The sequence below is a fragment of the Gymnogyps californianus genome, chromosome 6, assembly GCF_018139145.2.
Source record: "Gymnogyps californianus isolate 813 chromosome 6, ASM1813914v2, whole genome shotgun sequence".
NCBI lineage: Eukaryota > Metazoa > Chordata > Aves > Accipitriformes > Cathartidae > Gymnogyps > Gymnogyps californianus.
This window is the reverse complement of record NC_059476.1, coordinates 30345234-30369809: the sequence shown is the minus strand read 5'-3', so window position 1 is coordinate 30369809 and position 24576 is coordinate 30345234. Positions and strand designations below refer to the sequence as shown.

The following is a 24576-nucleotide window of genomic DNA, read 5'->3' as shown; positions in this document are numbered from 1 at the left end:
ATGAACAGTTGTTCCTTCCCAACTTTCCATCTCATATGGAAGTAGATGTAGTATACATATAGTAATATCTCAGTATGTAACATGCCACTGGTGAGCCATGAGAATACTCAGAAAACACCCAGGTCAAGTATAAGTCTTTTTATTGTTTTATTCCCAGTTTTCCCTAAAGCTATGTTAGTGTGAAGAACCTTGATTCCACATTTACCATGCCTTTTTTAGTGTGTACTACACATTAGATATCCCGAGACACAAAAATTTATTTCTTGGAACTTCAGTTTGTCATACTGCAACTGTGAAAAGTCTGTGGAAGATGCTGCTCAGGCTTCTGTTTAGTCATTAATCCTTATTTAAACATTTTAAGTGTCTAATAAATTGATCATCTTAAGCTAGCCAAAGAGCAGTAACCACATTAAAAATTAAGCAAAAACTACTTTATTTCTGAACTAGAACTCCCACAGGGGACATTAAAAACATTAATTCCAAGTACATTAATTAATTTGGAATAACTTTTCTTGGATATTCATGGAAATATGCTTTTAAAATACACATGGAGTATCACTATGGTTTGGTGCATCTGTTCTTTGAAGTCCACAAAACCCATACTTTAATCATTCTCTAAAAAAAAAAAAAAGAAAAACAAGCTGTGCATTGCTTATGACGCTACCTGGAGTTTGTGTGTGGTTACACCAGAGAGTATGTGAGCCTCAAAGCCTGGTGCAAGTGGGGCAGTAAAAGTGTCCACCCTGGCAGAATGAGCTCCCCAAGGCACAGTCAGGAGCTGGGGGAGCACTGTCAGTGCTGCCCTGTAATAGACCCCTGATGCCTGCCAGGACACTGACTGCGAGAGAACTGCTTTATTTCCTTTGCTCTGTAAATAAAATAAAGGTATATGGTTTCTTAGCACATACAGGGGTGACCTTTCGCAAGGCAGGCAACCTCCATTTTATCTGCTGCATTTCCCTACTGCCTGCCATGGATTTCTGTTTGTGTCACTGCATGTCATGACCCTTGATACTTGCCACTGTTCGGGCACATTAGCTCCTGTGTTTCTGCCTTTGCAAATACTTTCCTTGGGCTTTATGGAATTTGTCTTAGACATTACTTCAGCCAGTTTCTCTCGAAACTGTTAAACATTACCTTTAAGAGCTCACATATGGTCTGGAAATACTGGAAACATTCAAGCACAGTGCCCCTAAGAAAGAAGTGAGGGTGGGAAGAAGGAGGAGGTCTAGGCTAACCAGTAAGTCTTTTCTTAAAGGATACCAGAAGGAAGAAACTATTTGTGGGAACACAGAAGAAAATCAAGGTATTTCTGCACTTGAATTCATTTGATTCTTTTGGGTTAAGTTTTGTAAGGGTCTGCAGGTACTAACAAGAAACATGGGTTTGTCAAATGTTAACTGTACCAAACCAGTCCGATTTCCTTCCCTGACAGGAGAGCAGACCTTGTAGGTAAGCCCCAGGAGAGGTTGTATCTTGATTATAATAAAAACAACTTTTGGTACCCTCTGATAAAACACAGACAAAACATGGGCTAAATGAAGCTACTGCAACATGGAGGCTGAATTAATAGCAAAACACTCTGCACTCAGTGATTATTAAGTTTTCATTCTCAAACCTGGGGGAGGCACTGGCTGAAGTCTTCCTTGGTGGAAGGGAGTCATGAGGGCAAGACGGCTCCAGAACAATGCCTCTGGGGAGACAGGGGCACCCCAGGCTGAGAGAGATTTGTAATAGCCTTCCAATACTCACAGATCTACAGACAAAGTGGGAAATGATAATCTTCTCTGCATGTCAAAGATGAAGAAATCAAATTAAGTAATTGTCTTCACTTGCAGCAAAGGCAATACAGGATTCAAATTTGAAATGAATAGAAGAGGTTGCCCAGGGAAACTGCACAAGCTTTGAAGAAAAGCTAGACAAGCACCCATCAAAAGGGATTAAAGAGTTGATGTTGCTTTGGCTTCTTGATGTCCCTTCTCAGCCCCATTTTCTGAAATTCCTGTATAGACTTCTTGCCTTAACCTTAGAAAAAAGGATGACTTATTTAACAGGTATTTACACATCTAAGATGGAAGCACTTAGTATGAATGATGCTAAAAGTGACCAAAATCAGATCATTTCTTAGCTTTTTGCATCTTAGCAGTCCTTAATTTAACAACTCTAATTTAATTTAGCATCATGCTGTTTCCATGTCTTTGGGACTCCTAATTCCCCCCCAATAATTTATTTTTATTATAGTTAACAGTAGATTTGCTTTCAAAGGTTTCAGTAATTTTAACATCTACAAAAATACTCCTGTTACAAATGCACCATCTCTTGTCACAGCAACCTATAAAAGTAAATACTCTTATTCTTTAAGCAGGTCAACAAGACAGCATATGCATGAACTTTCTGAAACACTGCCATGTTGGTGGGAGGTTAATACATGCCTACTCTATTAGCAGGCTGAGACACATCATTTGTGTTAGATACAGCAATTGTTTATGATTCTAGCTTCAGCTATTTGCACTGATGCTTAAACTCACTGGGCTGATGTAGTTTAGAACGTGCTAGGGAATAGCACATCCCTCTCCATCTGCTCATTTTGACCACACAATCAGATCAATTAAACCAGATAGTAGTAATATAAAGAAATCTAGAAAGATGTTGGGAAAAATATGAACAAAGCAGAAGCGGAGAAGTTAAACAGCATTTTTCATTACAGCAACAATTGAATTCTTTCTTAGGTACAGACACAACAGCATAACCAGGCTTTCCTTTTGCTCAGAAAGCTGTATGTCATACTTTAGAAATCTGGCTGACCTGCCCTGTACTTGTCCTTCTCAATGCTGCCCACAACCACTGATTTGGTGAATGCACTGCAATAGTATTAATTGAAAGAGAATTAAGAGCTGGGAACTACCTTGCCCTATTGTAAACTCCCTCCTTGTCACCGTTTTAGCAGACACTGGTTCCCATCCACATGATCAAGGACAACCACCATGTCCAGCTTCTGGCTGAACAGGGACCAGCATGGCTGGTGGCACAGCTTTCGTCACCAGAGCTGGGAGCTGCTGTCAACTCACATGCAGGATTATTTACTGCTGACTAGCCACCGGGAGTCATCAGATGTGTTTTGTTGCTGCTTTTGGCACTCCTGCAGTCTGCTGCCACAGTTATTTGCTACATTTAGAAGGTTTGATTGTCCTCCTGCATGGGAACAGAAACCTGGACTCCTCAATTTGGGGATAGTGAAGCAGCCGTGGCCTCAGCATAGCCAGGCACTGGGGTTTGCCAAGCCTGGCTGCCGCTCCCCAGCACAGTCGGTCTGTCTGCAGCTCATTTCTCCTCTCTCCAGAAAGTCACAGGTGCTGCTGCTTCAGCAATTGCTGGCTTCAGCAATTGCCAAGCACACAGATACTCCAAAACACTCTCTCAAAACAATGGTACTACCATAAAAAGCCTGTTAATTGTACCAAATGCTCGTTCTAGGCAACATCCCAGTGGAAAGGGGGTGTGTGTGTCTGTTAAAGCCCACCTGCAGGGTAGGAAACAAAGGTAAGCAAGAGAAAGACAGACTGTCACTAATTAGGACTAATAGAAATAAAATTTCAGTATGGGTTTTGAAACAGCAGCCACAGCAGGAACAATCCTTTGATGCTAAAGATTATCAGCCCAAAGAATAAAATGAAAGTTTAGTTCAAACTTCCCTACACATGTGAGCAATAACAAACCTGATTCAAGCACAGCTCTGCTGCAACAGCACCAGCTGCTGCAACCGCAGGGTCGGGCTAGGCCCAGGTTACAGCACACCCACAGCACAGCCTCGGAGGGGTGCTGGCAGCATCGGTGCCACACCGCCTTCGCTCCGGAGGGCAGAGAGGTGGAGTGACAGCACAGCGCTATGCAAAGAAGGATGCCTGTGCCAGTGCAGGAAGTCTGATGAAATCCCCTCTGTCAACTTCTGGCTCAAAAATATCGTCTCTTTGTACCCTATGATGGCAGAGAATACTGCTTTGGTTTGGAGGAGCTCTACTCAGTCCCACAAAATATTTTAACAGCTGAGGAGCTGCTTGTGTGGCTCTGGAGAATCTAATGCTCTGAGAAATACCCCACTAATAATGAAAACAGGTACTCGAGACCTCAGCAACCAGTACATATGGCACTCCAGTGTTCACTGAACCAAAGAGCCAGGAAAGCCCTGGAAGATTTTGTATTGGAAATTACATTACAACTGGGGAAATGCCTATTGTAAAAAGCTGAACAGGATTGACACAAGTGTTCCTGTCCCAAAATGGGAAAAGATTACGGCTGTTAAATCAATACACATCACTTGGTCTCAGGTGGTCTCCCACATATTTCAAGGTGACAAAAAACACGATTTTCAATATAAGAAATAAAGTAGGGGAGCCATTTCTTGTTCCCCTGTCCAAGAACTCTAACGCCTTTATCCTCGCTTTCCCCACATTCATTAAATTCTCCTTTCCATGTCACTTCCTCTTCGGTCTAGCCTGTCATTAAGCTCAGTTTGTAAACCATAAAGATAATGAAATGGTTTTCTTTAGTTTCAAACTCATGTTTTTCCATACATTCTGAAACCAAATTGAAATTGTGTCCCTCTGCACTTTTGTGCATTGCTAGGGGCCCTCATTACTTGTATTTGCTGCTTCTTCAGGAGGGCTGCTGCTGGGAATGATTGCCTTTCCTGTGGCGGTTACTACAAAATGACAAAAACATCCTTAGCTTCCTTTCCCCAGTCTCCATCTGAATACAGATTAGATGTATCACTAGTTTATGCCAGTAATCACCACACTTGGATTACAAATCCTCAAGCCTCTCTCACATTCAGCTGAGAGCCACTTGATTTTCCTCTGTGTGCTGGGAAGTATTCTCCTGGGAAGGAGAATTTTTGTTCAGGTTTTGTTATAATCTTGTCAGACCAACTGCTAACCCCTATCAAGAATCCAAAGCAAAATTTAGATTGATTTATCTAGATAAATTCTCTCAAGACTACTGATATGACTGTTAGTATCTGCCTTTGATCAACTTCCCAATTCTTTGTTAGCACTGTGAAGTTAAGTAACCAAAATAAGACTTTTGCTCTTATTTTAGAAAAAAAAAGTCTGAAAACCAGATCAAGAGGGCTGCTTTCCTAACCAGGCATAACTTATCTTCAGTTTGACAGAAAGCCCCACTCCAAGGTCTCTGGCTGGCTGGATTCATCACCTCTACAAGTAACTTGCTATATAGTTGGTGGTTATTTTAGTTGCTTCTCAAACTCATTTTTATGCTCCTGAAGCCTTCTTAAGGCTTTGCTGCTGCTTACATGGCCTATTCTAAATCACTTAACAGTAAAATTCTTATTTCTCCCCTTTATCTGCCCCAAACACCCCAGGGTTGTGCTACCCATGAATCCTGTTTCTAATCAATTTATCTTCTCATTCCAGATGGGGAACCTCATACCTTAACTTCCAAACTGACTATCATTTTGTTGGTCTTGCCCAACATTGTTTTTCCGTCAGACCACAGATCAACTACCTGTCCAGTCCGGCATAGACTGCTTTGGGATTTTGCTTTGTTTAGATGCAATTTTTTGTTTTTTCCCCTCCAGAAACTCCAATCCTTTTAGATTTTTTTTTAAACTGTGTTTAAATAGTTAATGATTTGTTTGGCCCTGGTTATAAACCCTACGAAGCAATCACAGACTTCTGCACTCTCTGCTTTTATCAACAAGCTTTATGCATAAATACTTAGGTATTTGTAATACAAAATAGTAATTAATTTGAATTACACTGAAAGAAGTTTAAGGAAAAATCCACACACTCTTCAGCAAAATACAGCAAAAGCACCAGGGCAGATTATGCAGAGGTACTGTCAGGGACCTCTGACACTCTTCTAATGAGCAGCTCCAGCATGAGTGGAAAGACCACATCCAGCTCTTGCTAATCAGTCACTAAAGTAATGATGGTTTCAATCACCCTGATGAAGTTGATGACAATGATTAAACTGGCTATTTAAGACATCTTCTTGATTAAAGTGATATTTAATCCATAAATCATGAAATTCACTCCTGTTTGGCTTCGTGACATGTCTTTCATGAAGCTCAGGTGAGAAATTTTCCTCTCAGGTGACAAACCCCTTTTCAGTTCTTCCCATTTACCTTCTTATACATGGGATGAGGTAGGCTTTGCCCACCTAAGAGATAAGGTATTAGACAATTGGCAAGCACTTCACTAACACCACTTCTTGTGCACAACAGCAGCCCAACATTTTACAATTCTAATAATACAAACGAGAAATTCAGCCTTTGGCATTGTGAATTTTGGACTCTAGGCAATCTCACAGACTTCAAACATGCAGTAAGTCATCATCTTATTTTTCCATCATCAAACGGATAAAATAAATGGCTTATGGCTTCTAGCATCTAATAGAAATCTAACACATACTAAAAGTGAACACTTTCTTCCTCTTCTCAAACAGGCATGCCATTACCCCAGTGTGATTATGTAGGGGGAAAAAAGGAATACCAGTATGTTAGGGTATCTTCAGGTATTGCTCTGATAGCACTTATTGAAATTCCCTCTATGCACTGTTATTTCTTCCCAGTATTTGTAAGACATTAGTAGAAGCAGTGAAATTTCAGCAGAAGAGCACTAAACCGAAGTGCTTCAAGTAATATTGGAGTTGTAATTACTTCAGGCAAATGTAGCCATATAAAAACAGTAACTTCTTGAGGAAAGTAATTAATAGCCCAGTACAGTAATATAATTAGTGATAGCTTTCTAAGAAAGATTAATCCATTTAATTCATGGAGAGGAAAAGCTGTAAGTTAGTGAATTTAATCTATATTGGCTCAATTAACTAAGTAGGAATAGAAGGTTCATTTGATCTGAAATCAAATGCTACATCTCTATCTTGCTGGTCTACATTTACAGTAGAAGTTATCACCAATAAATCTATAAACACTGTTCAGTTCAAACTGAGAAAGCTCCCAGAGCAAGGCATAACCTAGGGAGTTTGGGTCAAGAAGCTGTTACATCCAACGGTAAAATACAGACTGTTAACGGAGTAGCAACCAAAAAGCACCTCATCTCTGCAGTGCTCTGGAAAGCTCATAGGTCAAGCACAGCTCTGTTCCTACCCACCTTGTTCATGTGTTGTGTACTACATTAGCTTCACATGTTCCTTACACTGCTGGTTGTAAAGAGGACAACCAATGTCCATAAACTATAGTTCATCATAAAACTCTTCCCTACCAAAGTACTGCTACATCATCAGCTCTTGGAGTAGCATTTGCTCAGCAGTGATTTCACAAATTATCTCAGCAGGTGAGTCCCCACACCCCAGCATCTCCCAGGAAGGTCCCCAGGAAGCTTCTGCCACCCCTGTGCAGACACCTCCACCCAGTGCAGCTTTCAGGCTATCAGGACCAGCCTCAGGCCCTCCAGATTTCCTGGAGCCTTGGTCAAAACCAGGACCACTTTTTTTTTTTTAAAGAAAGTCTTGAATAGCTGTCGTCATGTCTGTTATCCCTGGTATAAATTACAGCCTAGAATAGCAGCACTATTTTTGGAAGAGTAGCAGCAAACTATCAAGCATGACACAGAAAGATAACTAGAGCATGAGACACCATAGGAGAAACCCTGAGAAGGGCAACTGGAAGCTTTATACAAGGCACCAAAAAGAAAGCAGGGGGCATACTGCAGCTGTAGGGATTTTTATTAGCTGTTGGAAAGAAGCCATATTCCCTCCATTCCCATCACCCCAAGTCCACTGCATGGGAACATTTTCTGAATGAAGAGAGAAATAGTGGGAAGAGACTGTTATAAATGAGAGATGTTGAGTGGAGCCAGACAGGCATGTGTATGCCTGCAGTACCCAATCTGACTGTAGAATCAATATCATTATCTACCATCCCAGGCTACAGAAAACTAGTTTTAAAAAGTTTATTTTCCATAAGCCCCTAAAATTAAATCCCTGTAACTTTCTCTGGCCTGACTTCAGGAGAAAAAGTAGAGGAACTACCTAAGCAAATCTCTCAAACTGAACAACTTTTTTTCTAGCAATAATAGTGTTTTTTTCCTCTAGCCACTTTGATTCCATAAAAAGAAATCAGCTGTTTGATGAATGCCTGATGAAAACATCACCTTTATAATGGATTAGTCAACCTACTTCATCCACCATTCCTAGCCCAAGCCATTTGTCAGACTGATGAATCAGGAGGTACAGCTGTGGGTCAAGAACACCCAGGCACCAAACATCACAGGCTTTACCTGCTAATCCCTCTCTGGTTTTCTCTCATGTGATTATGCTGAGCAAAAACTTGTATTTGGAGCCATCTCTTTTTCTGGTAGATAATTACCAAGAAGAAAAACCAAGGAGTCCTATTTTCAGAGTAGATAACCCCACCTAGTTTTGCAAGTAGCTCCCCTTTACTGACCTGGATCTGTCTATCTGGCTTACATCCATCCAAATATGGAGGAGGTTCACAGAGAGCTTGTTCGCTAAGTCATTATTAATATTTGGCACACAGATCTCCCAAAATCTGTCTTGAGCTTCGGTGAGACCTGCCCTTCCCCCAGGCCTTGGCTTCCTCCAATTCCTCTGCTGCAAACAGCCGGAGTCTCCCAAAATGTCAGCCTCTTCCTTGCATCTCAGTAAATCCTATTGTAACAATACTTATGAATAACAAATTAAAAAGACAGCCACAAACTCACCAGAAAAGAGTAAAAGCAGAATTTTGTGAGTGGTTGCTCTTTTGCTGCCTGCCTACCTAAAATTTCATATCTCACTGTACTGAAGGAGAATAAGTAAGAGAAACAAGCTCTTCTACTCAAGGTTAGAAAACATCCATAACCTATAAAGGCACTATTTTAAGTAGTATTAAATTAGTAACAAACCCTTCATTTTATGGAGCAGTGCTACTCCTGAAACAAAATAGCTTCATGATCATTTTTGCTTCTTCAGCTGCACTGGAGTGGAGACATTTTGCAAATAACTAACCACTTCACTGTGATCTGCGTGTGCACATGCTCACCAAGTCCTAGCAAAAAAGATGCTTACAATAAGACATATTCTTATTCTGCATAGTACCAATGACATTCCTATAAGCATTTTCCTAGTAACTGCAGTGTTTGCCATTAGCAGTAGATATAGCTTTAAATATAGCTTGAGAGGTACTCGTTAGCATTTTTAACAGCTTGCTATGGATCTGTGAAGAGTACAAATTAAAAGTATTTAAGTGATTTGAGGAAAGTTTTTGTTCTGCAGATGACTGCCTAAGCAAAGTGGTTTGAATTATTAGGATACAGATTGTCACAGGAAATTTCTGAAGCTGTATAATACATGCTGTAGCCTTGCTTCAGAAAGCAGTCATAATTAATGTGTCTTTAACATTGGCAAATGGCATTCCATAAGCACATGAAATTTTAAGCAAGTATCAAACATGACTCTTAATGGGAATTTTATGAGCCACTCTCATTACATTCTTATTTGTTACATTTGAAGTTGCACCCTTGAAAGTTAGCACAGTTCCTCAGCACATAGGCTGTTTTATTGGATGGTTGGACAGCGTGCAGCACCTATTGTGGCATAAACCATGCTCTAAATAGGCTTCAAATTTTTCCATTCTGGAAAGCAGCAGACAAGAAACTTGCAATTTACCCTTGGGTGAAGGGGAAAACAAAGGAAATACTCTTTTACCAAGCAGGTACATTTTCAAAACAATCAACCATAGCTCTGAAAAGAGTGAAAGCTTTAAGATAAAGCTATAAGACTATTGTACTCCAGTACCTTAATCCCTGCTCAGTCTAATAAACTCAGTTACTATGCTATAGAACAAATAACTACTGCAGAAAAAATCCAGCACAAACCAAAGGGGAAAGGGGGGGAAGGAAAAAAAAAAACCCCAAAACCAAACAAACCCAGCCAAACCCCCACCCCACAACAACAGAAGTATTTCCTAACACAAACATTTACTCAGAAAGGGCACATTCAGGAAGCAAATCTCCTGCCAGAGCTGCACCTCCAGAGCTGCCTCCTCTCAGCAGGACAGGACCCTTCTGGTGCAGGCACACAAGATGGAGAGACCTCAATGTGTGGCCACTGGTGGGGAGATAAAGGGTGTCCCCAGTGATTTCAGCTGTGACTGCAAACCAGGTGAACAGCTTCATCTAACACATGTGTGTGGGTTGCCTGTGGGTGGGAGCCTCACCTGTGGCAGTGTTATACTCCCACCCGAACCTGTCCTTAGCCCTGGGCAAAAGGAAAAACCTTATTAGACCAATGGGTTTCAGCATCAAACTCATCCGAGTGCCTGTGCCTGGGGGATGAGGTGCCTGGAAGAGCAGCTTTGAAAGTAAAACATTTTTCTGCTATTTTGTAATGTCCGTGTGTTCAAAAGCACTTGGACTAACACTACTAAAGTAAGGCAGATTTCAAGCAAAAAACATGCATTAGCAGAAGCCAAGTGACAGATTCAGACAGCTATTCTGAGCTACAGGAAAAAAAAAGAAAAAGCCCAAGTGTTAGCCAGGAAAGCGAGGATCTGCAGGGCGGTGGCCAGGAGTGATGCGGAGGGAGCTGGGAGAGCCTGACTGAGGCAGAGCAGAGCTGGGGAGCGCCCGCTGCCCTCCTGGCCCCCAGCCCTGCACCCTCCTTCCCTTGCTTGGAGCGGACTGGGCCTCGGCTGAGATTTAGGGTGCTCAGCGCACTGTGAGCAGAGCCGGTGGTGGCAGGGAGCCGCAGCAACTGGAGGCTTCGCCCGGGGGCTACCTGGTGTCGACTAGAGAGGCGTTTTTGGAGGCACTCCAAAGAGCAGAAGGTCTCTTTGGGTTTGGGTGATGAATAAGCTCGGCATGGAGCGGTTCAGCACAAACCACTGGGGGTGGGCATGAAAACACGACCCTGGGCACAGGGGGAAGAGGAGGGACATCCACGCAAGGCGCCGGGGGCTGCGAGGAGGGATGGGCACCGCGTCCTCCATGGCTGCCCCAGCTGGGGGGCCCCGGGAGGTGCCACCACCCCAGCACAGTGCCCCGGGCTGGATGCGGGTGGGTGACACTGAGATTTCACCCTGTCCCCACAGCTGCTGCTGCTGGGACACCTAGATCTGTTTCACTGTGTTCAGGTGGGAAGTCATTTTGCAAAGAACTTGTGCTTCTTTTTGCTGGGACTCCAGAATTAAAGATATTGCTGCTCCTGCCTCTCTTCTCGGTTGATCCTCCCTGCAAATGTGTTATTTTGGACAGTTGTTCATTTAGCCTAAAACCGAGAGGCTTGCAGGCGAGACTGGAAGGATTGACTTCAGCAGCAGAAGACTTGGGCTTTCCAGGCAGGTACCCCTGCGTGTGCCGAGATGCCAGAGACCCCTGAACGTTGTTGCCTCAAGCTCCAGCTAACGCCAGCTGATCCTCCCACCAGCGAGGCTGAACGAAGAAAGCTTTTGTCTTCAAACGTGTTAGTCTTGACCCTCTTTGCGGCTTTGCTAACAAATGAAGCCTCTGCTTTAAGAGAGAGATGGCTGGCGACAGCAGGAGCACACCACTTCAGCAGGGAAAAAGGACTGAATTCAATAACACAATAAAATTCATTTGTGACACTAAGCAGAAAAATGATACTGTTCAGCTTCGCTTACACATATGGTAAACCAACCTGGGTGTTGGGAGTATAAAAAAGAGTCAAAATACAGATTGATTCTGAAATCAGTTCTTTTTTTTATCCTTTAAAACCATGGACAGGAATGTACAGCTCCACAAAAACGGAGGCCAAACATACCGAACCAAAACATTTCCTGGGATGCTGCGTGACAGTTTTTCTAAGGTTATTTCCTTTCAACGACACTCAGTCTAAAAGTGGCTTCCGTTTGCAGTTAAAATAATCATGGTACACATTGCACACTCCTTGAAACACAATCTGTCATAGGCACTATGATTATTTTTCTTCTGTTTTTATTTCTGTTTTTACCGGTGAAAAAATAAACACAGTTGAAAATAAACACCTTTTCCCGCCTTCTTCAATGTGTTTAGGCTATGTGGTTAAGTGGGTGTTCTCTCCAGCTATTTAGATGAATAAACTTTAAGTTGGAGCATTCATTTCTGTGTTCTAAAAAAAGTTTGTGTATGTAGCTTTACATATATATATATATTATTCAGAAGCCCCAAATCCAACTCAAGTGTTTATCAGTGATTTTACTGACAGCAGAATCAATTTTGTTGAAATCAAATAGTTGTCTTATTTCAGTGAATGGTTCAAGACTTTCAGCTGCTAAAAAGAAGGTTTCACAAGACTCGCCCTATGCATTGAGAATGCTCAGACTTCATGTCCACATTAGGTGCTGTTTTATGCGTATCTACAGATCAGTTTTAAGGTAAACATAATTTTATGTGATACGGAAAAGATCTAGTGATCAATAAAGGAAAGCATGAAATCAGGTGTAACTCTGCAATAAAAGTTCATCTATTTAAATGAAGCCTGATTGACTACTTGATAAGTGCTTAGCAAAAAGTCTGAAATATTGGATTTGTGACCATTAAGACTAGTTCTGGAAACCAATCATTCCACTTTTATTTCTTTTAATGTCCTTGTTGACTAAATAGCGAGGACTACAAAACTATTTAACCCATAAATCAGGCACATGATTTGCAAAGGCAATTCTTCCCTTGCAGTTATTCCAACTATCCCAGCTGGATATTCACAGTGAACAAACCACGTTTCCATCACCTTCATTCCATTTTTAAGTGCTTTTAGTACAGGGATTTGCTCCAGGTCGGATCAGCAGCCAGTGAGCGAGGAGTGCAGGGCACTGCCTGGCCTTCTCTCAGCTAATTAAGGAAGACAGGCAAAGTGCTGCTGCCCAGATCCTACCCACAAGGATGGAAGGTTGCCCGTGAGCTATAGTACCTTCCTAGAGCACAGGCGTTTGCACAGTGATGTGTTCTCTTTATTCTCTGAAGCCATCTAGAGACAGCTTTAGATTAACGTAAAAGCAAAACTACCCTACTACCTACTGGAGAAATTGAAATGAAAATCACAACTTTGTTGCCACGCTACATGGGCTTACAGAGGAGCCTTGTTTTAAAGGACTGTGATTTCTAGGTTTTTTTCCAAGTCATCCTTCTATCTCAATCTTGGGAGAGCTTTTCATTTTTAGCTTAGGAGGCCTCCCCTACTGTGAAACCTGATTCCTCGCCTGACGAAGGGGCTGAGCCGGCAGGATGCTCCCTCACAGCCCAGAGTGCTGCCTCCAAGGCTGAAGGCAGGACTAGTTTGCCCTGCTTGCCAGAAAGCGATGCGGGGCTTGGTGCGAAACCCATGCCTCCGGCAATGGGGTGTCACTGCCGCCTATGTAATAGAAATGTCCATTAGTCAAATGAAACTGAGATGGAGGTTAAGAAGAGTGGTAAATGCTGTCCTGAGCGCTCTGGAAGTCCATCCTGAGATACTACAAACCACCAACAATTTAAAGCAGGCTACCAGTTTATATACATCACAGCCTGCAAATAAACGTGACCAAACCATACATTTTAGCATTACCAGTCTGTGCAAATACTAGTGGAACTAGCTGGAAGGGTTTTTGGTAATTAGCCCTTACTTATGCCCCCGTCCCCTCTGCAGAGAAGGCAGAGCACATCTCCTGCCTTAGCTTTGCTTCATGTTTTAAGTGTTTTTAGGTACATTGGCTCTTGGAAGAAAGAAGGTTTCTTAGGAAGAAAGACAGACTAGATAAGCACGCATGTGGACAAAACCTGCTCAGAATAACCCTCCCCTGTCAGGGTATCAGTTCCTCCTCTGAGGTCAGAATTTTAAAGACTTCATCTCCTGAGCTGCTTTAGAAAAACCCCTGCCATCGTTAGCTGAGATGAAAATGCAGACAGGCTGAATTTGCCTTCGCTGCTTCTCTATACAACATACAGAGAGGCAGCATAGAAAATTATATTTAAAAGATAGCTTTATTAAATAAAACTGATAATGTGAAAGATCAGCCTGGCAAGCTGATCCATGCTTAGATCTGAATGCATACAATTGCTGCAGAACAAGTACGGAGAGAGTTTTGCTTGTACATATACATGATTTTGGACTGCAAGACCCAGCTCTGATCTGTAGAGTTGGAGGACCTTACACCACCGTCAGAACTGGAGCTGAGTGATCACAACCAGTTGCTCTGGCAAAGACAGATCAGCGATGACAACTTTAAGAAGACTTTGGAAGCAGCTTCACCTCTGCAATAATCAAGGAGAATATGCAATGAAGTATAAAAAATGAGGTTAGTTGGAATCAAACTGCTTTAATGCTGTTCCGAAGTTACCCTGATGGGCAGAGAGACTTCTGCTCGGGTTGCTCCAGCTCAGGCAGCAGGAACTAAGGGGTCAGGTCAAACCATGAGCCGCAGCCTCAGAAACTGTAAATCAGCACCATTGCTGGCACTCTGTATAACCTGACAGCAACTGAGAATCAGTCCCATCGATTTTTAGTTCATATTATTTCATTTCGATTTAATGAGAGAAGCCTTCACAGAAGTCAGTGCTGACACCTCCCTTTTGGCACAGTCACTAGTGGAGGAGCTGCAGACACCCTGGGGGCTCGGGGCAGGCCAGCGTTAGAAACGAGCACAGGTTAGCACTGCGGAGGTGGAAACCTGGGTTTTATTTCAGTCAGCTCAACTGCTGAGCCACCATAAATATCTTCCTCTGGGAGCCTCATTCCCTTCACATTAACTGTGCTTTCAGTGAAACAGCTGCCCCTTGTACAACACCAGATTCTGACCTAGAAGTTTTACATAGTCCATTTTTTTCTTTGCAAATATATTAGTTTTATTTACCTTTCCATGTAAAACCCAGAGTTGCCATTGATGTGCACAGAAATCTCCAGCATTTTATGGGCAATTTGATACATAAAAGAACTAACTTGAACATGCTTCTCAGAGAATGGTTAGAATGGTTTGGGTTGGAAGGGACCTTTAAAGGTCATCTGGTCCAACTCCCCTGCAATGAGCAGGGACATCTTCAACTAGATCAGGAGAGAAACATGAAACACAGATCTTACCCATGCCCTATTATTGCGATGTAAATCTAAATATTTGTAATATAGAATTGTAACATCCAATTTTTTAAAAAATAGTTAACATAATACAAGCATTTCAAGTAAAGATGCTTTAAAAAAATCACAGAAGAAATTTTACTTTTTTTTTGAGAAGTCTCTGCTTCCAAAATTCAACACTTTAAAGGATCCCAGAATTTGGAAATCACTAACTTAAAAAACAAACTAGTGCTGATGACCACAGTTTCACTGACGTGAGAGGGATCTGAGAAAGACATAAAAGTAAGGCAAGTTTCTCAGATGATGTGACCTGGCCCAACTCAAAATCCATCCCTCCTCACCCATGCAAAAAGCTGTGCCATAGCCAGGAGAAGCTCCCTACCCTCTTCTCCAGAAGAAGTTCACAGTGTGCATCTTGCTGGGGTGCTGTTTCCCCCATCAAGAACAGTCAGGGGCAGCTATTTCTAGGACATTCAAGTTCAGCAGATGGCTGCAATCTTAGTATCAATTGGTAGATTTTTGAAAAAAAGTCATTGAGTATTCATTCTTCATTTCTTTTTTTGGGATACTCATTTATTCTTTCCTGGAAGAGATCAGAGATAATCTAAAGCAAATGAATTTAACTTGAGTCAGAAAGCCAAAGTGAAACCTATACCGCATTTCTGTCCTGCTTATGCTGAGGCATGCGATACTTGCCTTGGCTCTGTATAGGAGTAAGCTTTACGTTATGAAAGAAACGCCATCTTAATGTATTGTCAAGCAAGGGAAACTCTGAGCCTGAATTACTCAAAAAAAGGTCTTAGACATATTACTGGCATGACTTATCAAATGGCCTCACTGAGTCTTCTTTCATTTCCCTGATGCATCTTGATAACCTTCAGCTACTACTGTTTATTTCAGAGAAAGCAAGGAACTATCTTTTTATTTTAGAATATTAATTATTCTTGTATTCTTTTCTATTCTTGTATTATTATTCATATTTTTAGTTTCCAAATATTTACACAACTGAGAGCTCTCGTTTAAAGCATATTCCTTCAAAGCAAGATGTACATTAAAACAATAATATTTGCCATATAACTCTTAATTTTATGAACTTTGGCATTATTTATATTACATAATTTAATGCAATGCATGTTAGAGGTCTTAACCTTTGGAGACATTTTAGTATTAAGAGGCAGAAAGTCACATCTGAAGCTATAGCTCAGGACACTTGAGATGACTTCTGGTCTTTGGTACTCTGAAAGAAGTCAGAGGCTTCTGGTCTGAAACCTCACAGTACTTCCCAGTGCTCGGCAGGAGAACCCAAAGAGAGCAGCCGACTCAGAGACCGGAAACGTTGATACCGGCAGATATGAAGGAATGGCAGGAAAATACCTTGCAGCACAGGCTGCATAAATCCTTCTTCAAGGGAAAGATTTCCCCTTAGGTCTACCCAAAGCAGACAAATGTAAGTGTATAAAATTTTGAATGTTTTAGGCCTTAAATTTACTCAGCGGACATCGCCAGTGTCCCAAACATTAGGCTGGAAGTTATACTCTTGATTCTGAGAGCAAGGTAAAATTGAACGTGAATGAAGATGCTGAACCATTGCAAATTCAGTGATTTCAGTAAAACCAGAGTGGGCATAGGACCACACAGAAGCGGGCCTTGCAATGCAAGAGCAAGGAATAAGGACAAGAGTACATCAATGCCCAGTCACTGCAGTGATGCGGTACAGACCATGGTCACTGTTAAGGAAAAAAACATATAAATTGCATGTAGGTCTCCTCCTGATGGTGTTAGAGAATATATTACTAAAAGCTACATTACAAATACAGGATTTCCATGCCACTTACATATGTTATATCCTATACTTTATTTACATTCTTCTTACAGGCATCAATAAACCCCTCTCCATTATAGCGATAAAATATTATAGCTCCTCGTAGAAAAAAAAAAAAATTATAGGTTGTCTTGCTGTATTTTTACTTTATTATTTATCTGGGAAAAAGTTTCACAAGAATAGCCTTGTGGAGTACTAGGAAATCAGCCCTTGTTTACAGGACTTTTGACCAAAGAGGAGACTGCTAAGTCTTTTCAAGAAAGTAGGGCTCAGTACAGCCTGTCAGTGTCGTGTGATCGCTCTGTCTCTGCAGCAGACATTAAAAACCGTGCTGTAATAATAAAGCATCAAAACATAATTACCTTTGTTCCAAGGGACAGTACAAGCATTACGAATTTGGGAATTTCTGCCCCTTTTCCTTTTCTCAAATACTACCAACATGGTCATTAGTAAATTCAGGTAGTTTAACTTTTTGGCAGTTTCAACAGACAAACAACTAGATTGTTTTTTACTATTGCGATGAAAGCACTTTTACCCCCTGCAGCGTACACTGTGGATGAGTGTTTCCTCCTCCACTGCGGCTTTCCCCAGTTCTGGACTACAGCGATGGCTTTCTACTGCCATTAATATATTCTGTGACTGTATTTCTTGCAAAAGACTACAGATTCCTATGGCCCAATCCTCTAATTGCTATGTAATAAAAATGAAAAAAACCAAACAAACCCACTTTATTAATAAGTTTACTGCTGTTGTAGCTATTTCATTCATATGTCATGTTTGAACTTTGCTATTTAAAATACAAAAATCCCATTTGATGTGATGATTTGGAAGTGCCAGGTCTAAAACCTGAAAACTGGGTGTCGCAGTTGTTTTCATGTGAGTAGACATCAGAAAAAAGGGAGCATAATCTCACTGTGAACTTACAGTAATGATGCACTACAAAAAGAAAAAAGTTTGCATCACCTTATATTTTCAGCAAGATAAAGAACTGTATTATTCTATGAATCATTTTTTTAATATAATTTAGGTAAAATCTTGTTCTCTTTGAGGAAATCCAACAGTCCAGCATCTGGACCACAAAAAGGGACAGAGATGGCCTTTAAGACCATGTGTCAGACAACACAGATAATGGGTTCATTGACCTGTTGGGCTACTGAAATAAAATTTAAAAAAATAAATCACAAAAGCTGAAAAATCTATACTAAATATTTGCTTTTTCCCAATCTGCTTGAAGATGAGTATTTTAAATTCATGCCAATATAATAAATCACTTTATAAGCTCACTGTTTTCCCAAGTGAAAAACAGCTTATAGGGAAATTCCATTTTATTGAAAGGCAATTGATATTAATGCCATTTTCAAAACCATTTTTTTATTCCAGGTCTGCTCCTTCAGGCTTTAATTTTATTTACTGCAGCTAGGATTCTGAAAGAGTTCTTTGGTATTCATTTTCATAATTTCTTATAAGAGTAAGAAATGTTCAAGTAATGTTCAAAATTAGACTAAAGGAAGCTGGGGATGAATTGGGAAGAGGAATCCAGATTTTCTCCCTACTTACATAAGAAGTAGACATGAATTATCTGATTGAACATTTTGATTCAGGAGCGTATCTAGCATATGCCTGGTCATAAGCACATGCCATCATCTCATTGTTTTTTCAAAATTTAAACCTGAAGCTGTAGGATTTTGATGAATAACACTGGAATTAGCCACATGGTGGTAAGTTCATTGCTGTCAGAGCCTGGTCAGTGATACTCAGCCCTTGTAAAAGATACACCTGACAAAGCAATCACTTGGCCAATGAACCTTGCACCGTATTCTAGTGAGGGTGTTCACACACTGATATGAGTATGATTTTAATAAGCAAAATAAAGGTAGCTCCATAAATCAGTGTAGAAGTCCTTACATCATGCGGTAGGCTACTAAGCTTTGTGACACTACATTGGACATTGAGTAGAAGAGATTTGGGACGTGATCCTCTATTAATATAAACTGTCATTACTGCATTGACTACGTCAGCTGAGAGCGTGGCTAGGTGGCTAGATACCGAAAGCATTCTGAAGAGCTCTTTTTCCATGGGTGTGTGTGTTGATCTAAACGTGATCCTGCAAGAATTAGAATATTTCAGCTTTGGGTCATGGGTGTACTGAAGAATTTTTCAGTGGTTAACGCTATGAAATGTGCCCACACTCACCTACATTTCCTATTTCAAATGCTGGGATCATTCTACTGGTTGTTTTTAGGGTTATTTTGGATTGTTCTGAAGAAATTCTATACAGAATAAAAAAAAAAAGATCAGGATATACACCTCTCATAATTCTGCTCCACAGTACTATGCTGAAGAGACACAGGCTTTCTCTGTTCAGTCCAGAGAAAGTTCAATTTATTTAGTTAGCTGTTCTCCCAGTTTACTCGAGTGTAATGCTGCGTGTGTGGATTTTCACACCAGACTACACTTGGAAATTCATAGGTCAGATATAATTTTAAATTATGTTGCAGGTAAACGACTGAGTTCAGAGCCTCTTTTAGGAGGATTACAGTCTGTTTCCAAGGCTGGGAACAGATGTAATTTTAGGAATGAACTGCATTTCGCACTGACTCGCATCCCTTCCGATCCACTGAGTTCAATGGGACCATAGGGGTCAGAAGTAAAACAAAATTTGGCCTACCATTTCGACTGTTTCAGTACAACTTTCTTTTGTGTCCTCTACATAATTAATTGCCAGACCTCAGAGAAAATGTTGTCCCATTCACTGTAAAATAGGAGGGTCCACGGAGGAAAATAGTTGCATTAGAGAAACACACAAATGACATTAAGGCTACCTAGTTAGATGTTTTCAAACCTTTTTCTTTTCCTCTGTAAACAATGACAGTTTCAATAGGATCTGAAGCGATACTCTTAACAAATAATACACTAGTCTGTCAAATGGTTAATATTAACATCTCTCTATTCAAACATGCTGAAAACTGAATAGAACAGTTAACATATAACAGTCACACATCCTTTGCTGAGTACAAGATCGCATCTCTAACAGGAACTGAAGATATCCTCACCATTTCAGATCTTCATCTGTCATTCAGCCAAACATTTCATTCTCTTAAATACATCGCTCTTCCCCTCTTTCTGGGTCTTTCGGGGGTGCTGAGTGAACACATTCTCTCCATAAAGGCATTACTTATGATATAGTTCTTTCTTCAACAGAAATCTTGCCGTGTGTTTCCAATAGGTTGCCAAAGATGAATTTGCAGAGTTTGGTAGGATTTGGGGGTGAGAAGGCCTTACATCTGGATTGAAATTGAAAAGATTTAATTTTGAAACATCTATTTGGGCAGGATTCTGCACTGTATTGCAGAGACCATCTCTTGATGAAATTAATGGTGAACAATTAATTAATTGTGATCGCACTTCACAAATTATTGAATCAGAGCTTTATATAGTAGCCAGTTTTTATATTACAGGTATGTTCACAGGGCTTATGGGCAGAGGCAAGCTCACTTTGCTCATGTCCTGAGCTGGTGGGATGTAAACGGTGTTGACAGAAAAGTCACACGACTGTAGGGATGCGAAGCTGAGCCCCACATAACACACCTCGTCTTTCAGAAGGTTTATTTGGTGTGGGCTTGGGGCCATACCCACCGCTGTCAGCTCAACTCATGCGCAGTGAGATTGTGCCCAGCCACAACACATTGCAGAAACACGTCAGGGTGAGACCACTCCTCACGGTGATCCCACCTTTACTGCTACAACAAAAGCTCTGTGTCTTTGAAGAAGGGAGTCCGAACGAGGCATGCTCTATCCTGGGGCATAAAGCATAGTTTGCCCTCAAATATATTTTTATTGAAAACACACAGCAAAGATTACAGCCATAGAAAGTTCTGTAAACAAGACAATTCCATTATCTTAAAAAAAAACCAAACCAAAACTGCAAAAGAACCAAAAATAAGACCTGCTGAATGAAGACTGTGAAGAGTAATTTTTTTTACTGCCTTAACAAAAAAAATTACATACACCTTCAGCATTTCTTTTCCAAATTTACTTGAGAGAGGTTAAAATATTGCTTTATTCTGACTCAACACACAACAGCACTGCATGATCGATTGTGCTATTTTGGGAAGTCTTGAGACTTGTGAACCGGAAAGTCTGGGGCACATTAATAAACTTAACAATTAATTTGCTGCAAAGGAATATTTTAATACATTCTGTATATACTATGAATTTTTTTCAATCAATCTTCTGACATTAACCAGGGAAGGCTATTTAGCAATTATTTATTATAGTTGATTTTCTTTTTCCCCACAAATAAGCAGATATTTTAATACTAATAAAAACAGTAATGTATATGTCACTGAACCCAATTCATTGCATTATTGGCATATTGTGTTACAATTTATGGGGGGAAGAGGGACTCAAAAGAAAGCAAATGCAAAAAATGCGTATAATGTGATTGGGATACGGCAACCAGGAAATGACATTTCTTCTCTAAGGCCTTGATCCCTGGCAGGGAGTGATTTGGTGGGAACCATCTGCTCTTATATAGCCTCATTAGAATCAGATCTGTGCATGCTTGTGGGTCTGCTCATACTGAACCATCTGCAGGGTTGAAGCTTTAAAGTTCACAAGCCTAAGCCACGATTAAAATGACGGGAGAACTGAAAGCGGGAACAAATTAGGGCAGCGTGGACACTTATCGGCTGCATTTTGACCATATTGGATCCCCCTGACTCTTCTCCAAATAACTCATAATAAAAAATAAGTTAAAAAAAAAAATACACACACACTCAGAAGTGCTCCTTGAGAGCTTACAAATGCCTTCAAAGTGTAACAGTTTAGAAATGTTGAGGGGTTGGTAACGAACAACAGAGTTTATGTTCCCACTCAAAAAAAAAAAAAACCCAAACCAAAACCCAAAACCAAACCTGTTGTAATCCACACTTTTGCCCTTTCTCTTGTTCTTCCTCACTCTCCACCAAGGCAGCTCTGATAGGCAAAGCTCAGAAGATGGAGCAGCCACGGGCTCCTGACCATTGCATCTCTACAGACCCCAATCCCACTCCACACTTGGCCAAACCCAAAGCTCCTAAATGTTTCCATTGACTTTCTTGGGCTGACTGACACATTAAAATAAGGTGGAGAGTTAAGCCGCTGGCTCAATTTAGGGATTTATTGTCATTCCACAGTAGGTACCTGTGCTGCTACCTCAGAAGTAGATGTCTGCATGCCTGTTTCCATGCTATGAACCTGGAACCAAGAGGAGAGGGGACCAGGTCTGTGCCGGGGTCACAGGACTTGCTCCCCAGGGTCTGAATCCCTGGCCAGCAGCTCACTGCAGTGCTGCCCTGAAACCAGAAATGAATCTAAGAACGGTCTTGGCCTTTAATGAAAAAAAGATGCATAGCCTAAGCCTTCGGACAGCCGAACAGGACCGTGGTAAAATGCTCTGTAACTGAAACTGTATGTGTAATCCTGCCTAGAAAGCACCTGATGTACGCTTCATCCCTCCTGGAATTTTTCCCTTAAAAAAATATTTTATTAAAAAACACTATGATATGAGGGCGATTGACTATTTGGTTTCTTCTAAGTAGATGCTCTTAAATTAATGCATATAAATAATTTGTATTTAATTTCCTCCCTTCCTGTTTAGCAAAGCATCGAATGCACAGATCTCGTTTCCCCTCCCACAACCCCCACACAAAGTCACTTTGTCAATACCGAGTCTCTTTGCGTTTCGCTTTTTAAGACAAATTGTGCCTCTCGCTCTGACTTGGCCACGGGGCTCATGGGCAGAAAGGCTGTGTTTTCGCTCGCGCTGCTCTCTGCTTCTACGCTCGCCAGTTCATAGTCCTCTGACCGCCTTGCGTCCGTCAGAATCCGAATCTGCTCCTGCACAGTTTCTAGCAATATTTTCACTTCGTGTTGTTCTGCTATAAGACAATTACTGACTGGGGAACTCACATTGACAAGTTCAGCTGAATAGGAGTTTTTGCACCACTTGATGCCTGTTACTTCAGAAACATTTTGCATTTGCATGCAGGCTTCGTCCAAGCCCACAGACGGGATGATGGGAACGGAGTTGGCCCTTGAAGATGAATAGCCGACCAAGTCCTTCTGATCCACGTTATTAAAATAAGGGGTTGTCTCTCTTGAAGGCAGTTGCATATTTATTGAAGTATTCTGAGGAGTTTTTAAACCACTGGATGAATACCTGGAAAGAGTAAAAAGAAGTTTTTGTTGTACATCAAGCGGTCAGATGCAACCGGCAGCAGGAACGCTGGATGAGATTCAGTGAACTGTGCTGAAAAGATACATGTCATTTTTCCCTCACACTAGGAGCACTTGGTAATAGTGTGGCCCTGGGGAAAACAACAGACTCTGGAGACCTGGTTTCGATTCTCAGATCTGCTGGTGGCAAACCACTGCTTTTCTCTCAGTCTCATTTTGCCCACCAGTATATGAGAATAATGACAATTCCCTTTTAAAAGACTTCAGGAGTTATACTGCATTATTCATTTTCTTTGAAATTAAATTTGAAATTCCATTCCTATGTTCCTAACTGGGGAAATGAATTGATGCTTTCTTCAACATCAGAACTGTCAATGTCAAATGGCTATTTTAGGAAAACACTTAAAAAAGGTGCAGGAAAAAAGAACTTTAAACAAAACATGGTTGTGTAGTCTTTATTTACATAGAAATGATTGTCTGTGCTCCCCTTCAAACAAGCAGAGCATCTAAATGCAGTGTACCTCTGAAAAACATGTCTTTTTTTCAATAGTCCATACTCCTAATGTTGGCCTGATTTGTTTTCTTAGATCTCATCTGGAAATAGAGCTAATATATTGGGCTTGAGCAAATGTCTGTGTTTTCCTGATATTGTAATCCTGTGTTTAAAAAAAAAAAAATCCTTTCTCCTCCATTAATACATATCATAGCATGATTTTATTTATTGTAAGGCAACTTTGGTGAATTTTTATCAACATTTCCATTCCGTTTCAAAGCCAAATTCAATATTCTGATCAGAAAGTGTTTTCCTTTACAGGAAATACTTAAAAAACAGAAATGGAAAGTATACTAAATATAAAGGAAACTGACAAAAAAAAAAAAGATGTTTCCCATCTGAGAAGTAGTATTACTAGAAATTTGGCGCTCTAAGAGTTACCACATCTACTAGTCATGATTGCCAAGGACCACAGACATTACCTCAGTACCGGAACATATTTTATTTATAATCAGCTTTGTGATCATATCACTATTTAATAAGGCAAGCTAATGGTGAAGTCTAATATGTTTTATCCATGGATGAGGAAAGCAACATTAGATCTGGTGCGGAAGCAGGTGCTTTGAGCTCTGACTTGAAGGGTGTTTTTCTGAAAGCTGCTTAAGCCTGCTGGACTTCACTAGGGACACCCTTCTACTCATACGTGCCTTGCTGCTTTTTGGCATTAGGAAGAGAACTAAGGAAAAGAAAGTGAATTGCATGAAACAGCCATAGTCCGATATTAGTGCACAACGCTAATTAACTGGAAAGGCTTCCTTTGGCCCCATCCTCCTGGCGAGCTGCCAGACAGGAGAGAGAGGAGGAGGTATCTTTAGGCTCATTTCCAGCAGAGCGCCGCTGATTTGTAATTAACTCATCTATGGTGGCACCGTGTTTGTACAACTGCTTGACACATTAACCTGTACACGTGCACGCATGCAGTTCTGTGCAGCCCCTGTACGAAAACTCTCCAGGCATCCCCAAA

General features: G+C 40.9%; 1 protein-coding gene across 1 annotated transcript in view; it reads right to left on the bottom strand.

Moving 5' to 3' along the window:
* Nucleotides 1-20603: 20603 nt before the first annotated feature.
* Nucleotides 20604-24576, bottom strand: part of NRG3 (neuregulin 3) — a 431515-nt gene continuing 427542 nt past the window's right edge. Inside the window, exon 9 of the mRNA XM_050899232.1 lies at nucleotides 20604-23042. Coding sequence (XP_050755189.1) covers nucleotides 22535-23042 — 508 coding nt within the window. The 3' untranslated portion in view covers nucleotides 20604-22534. The remainder of the gene's footprint in view (nucleotides 23043-24576) is intronic.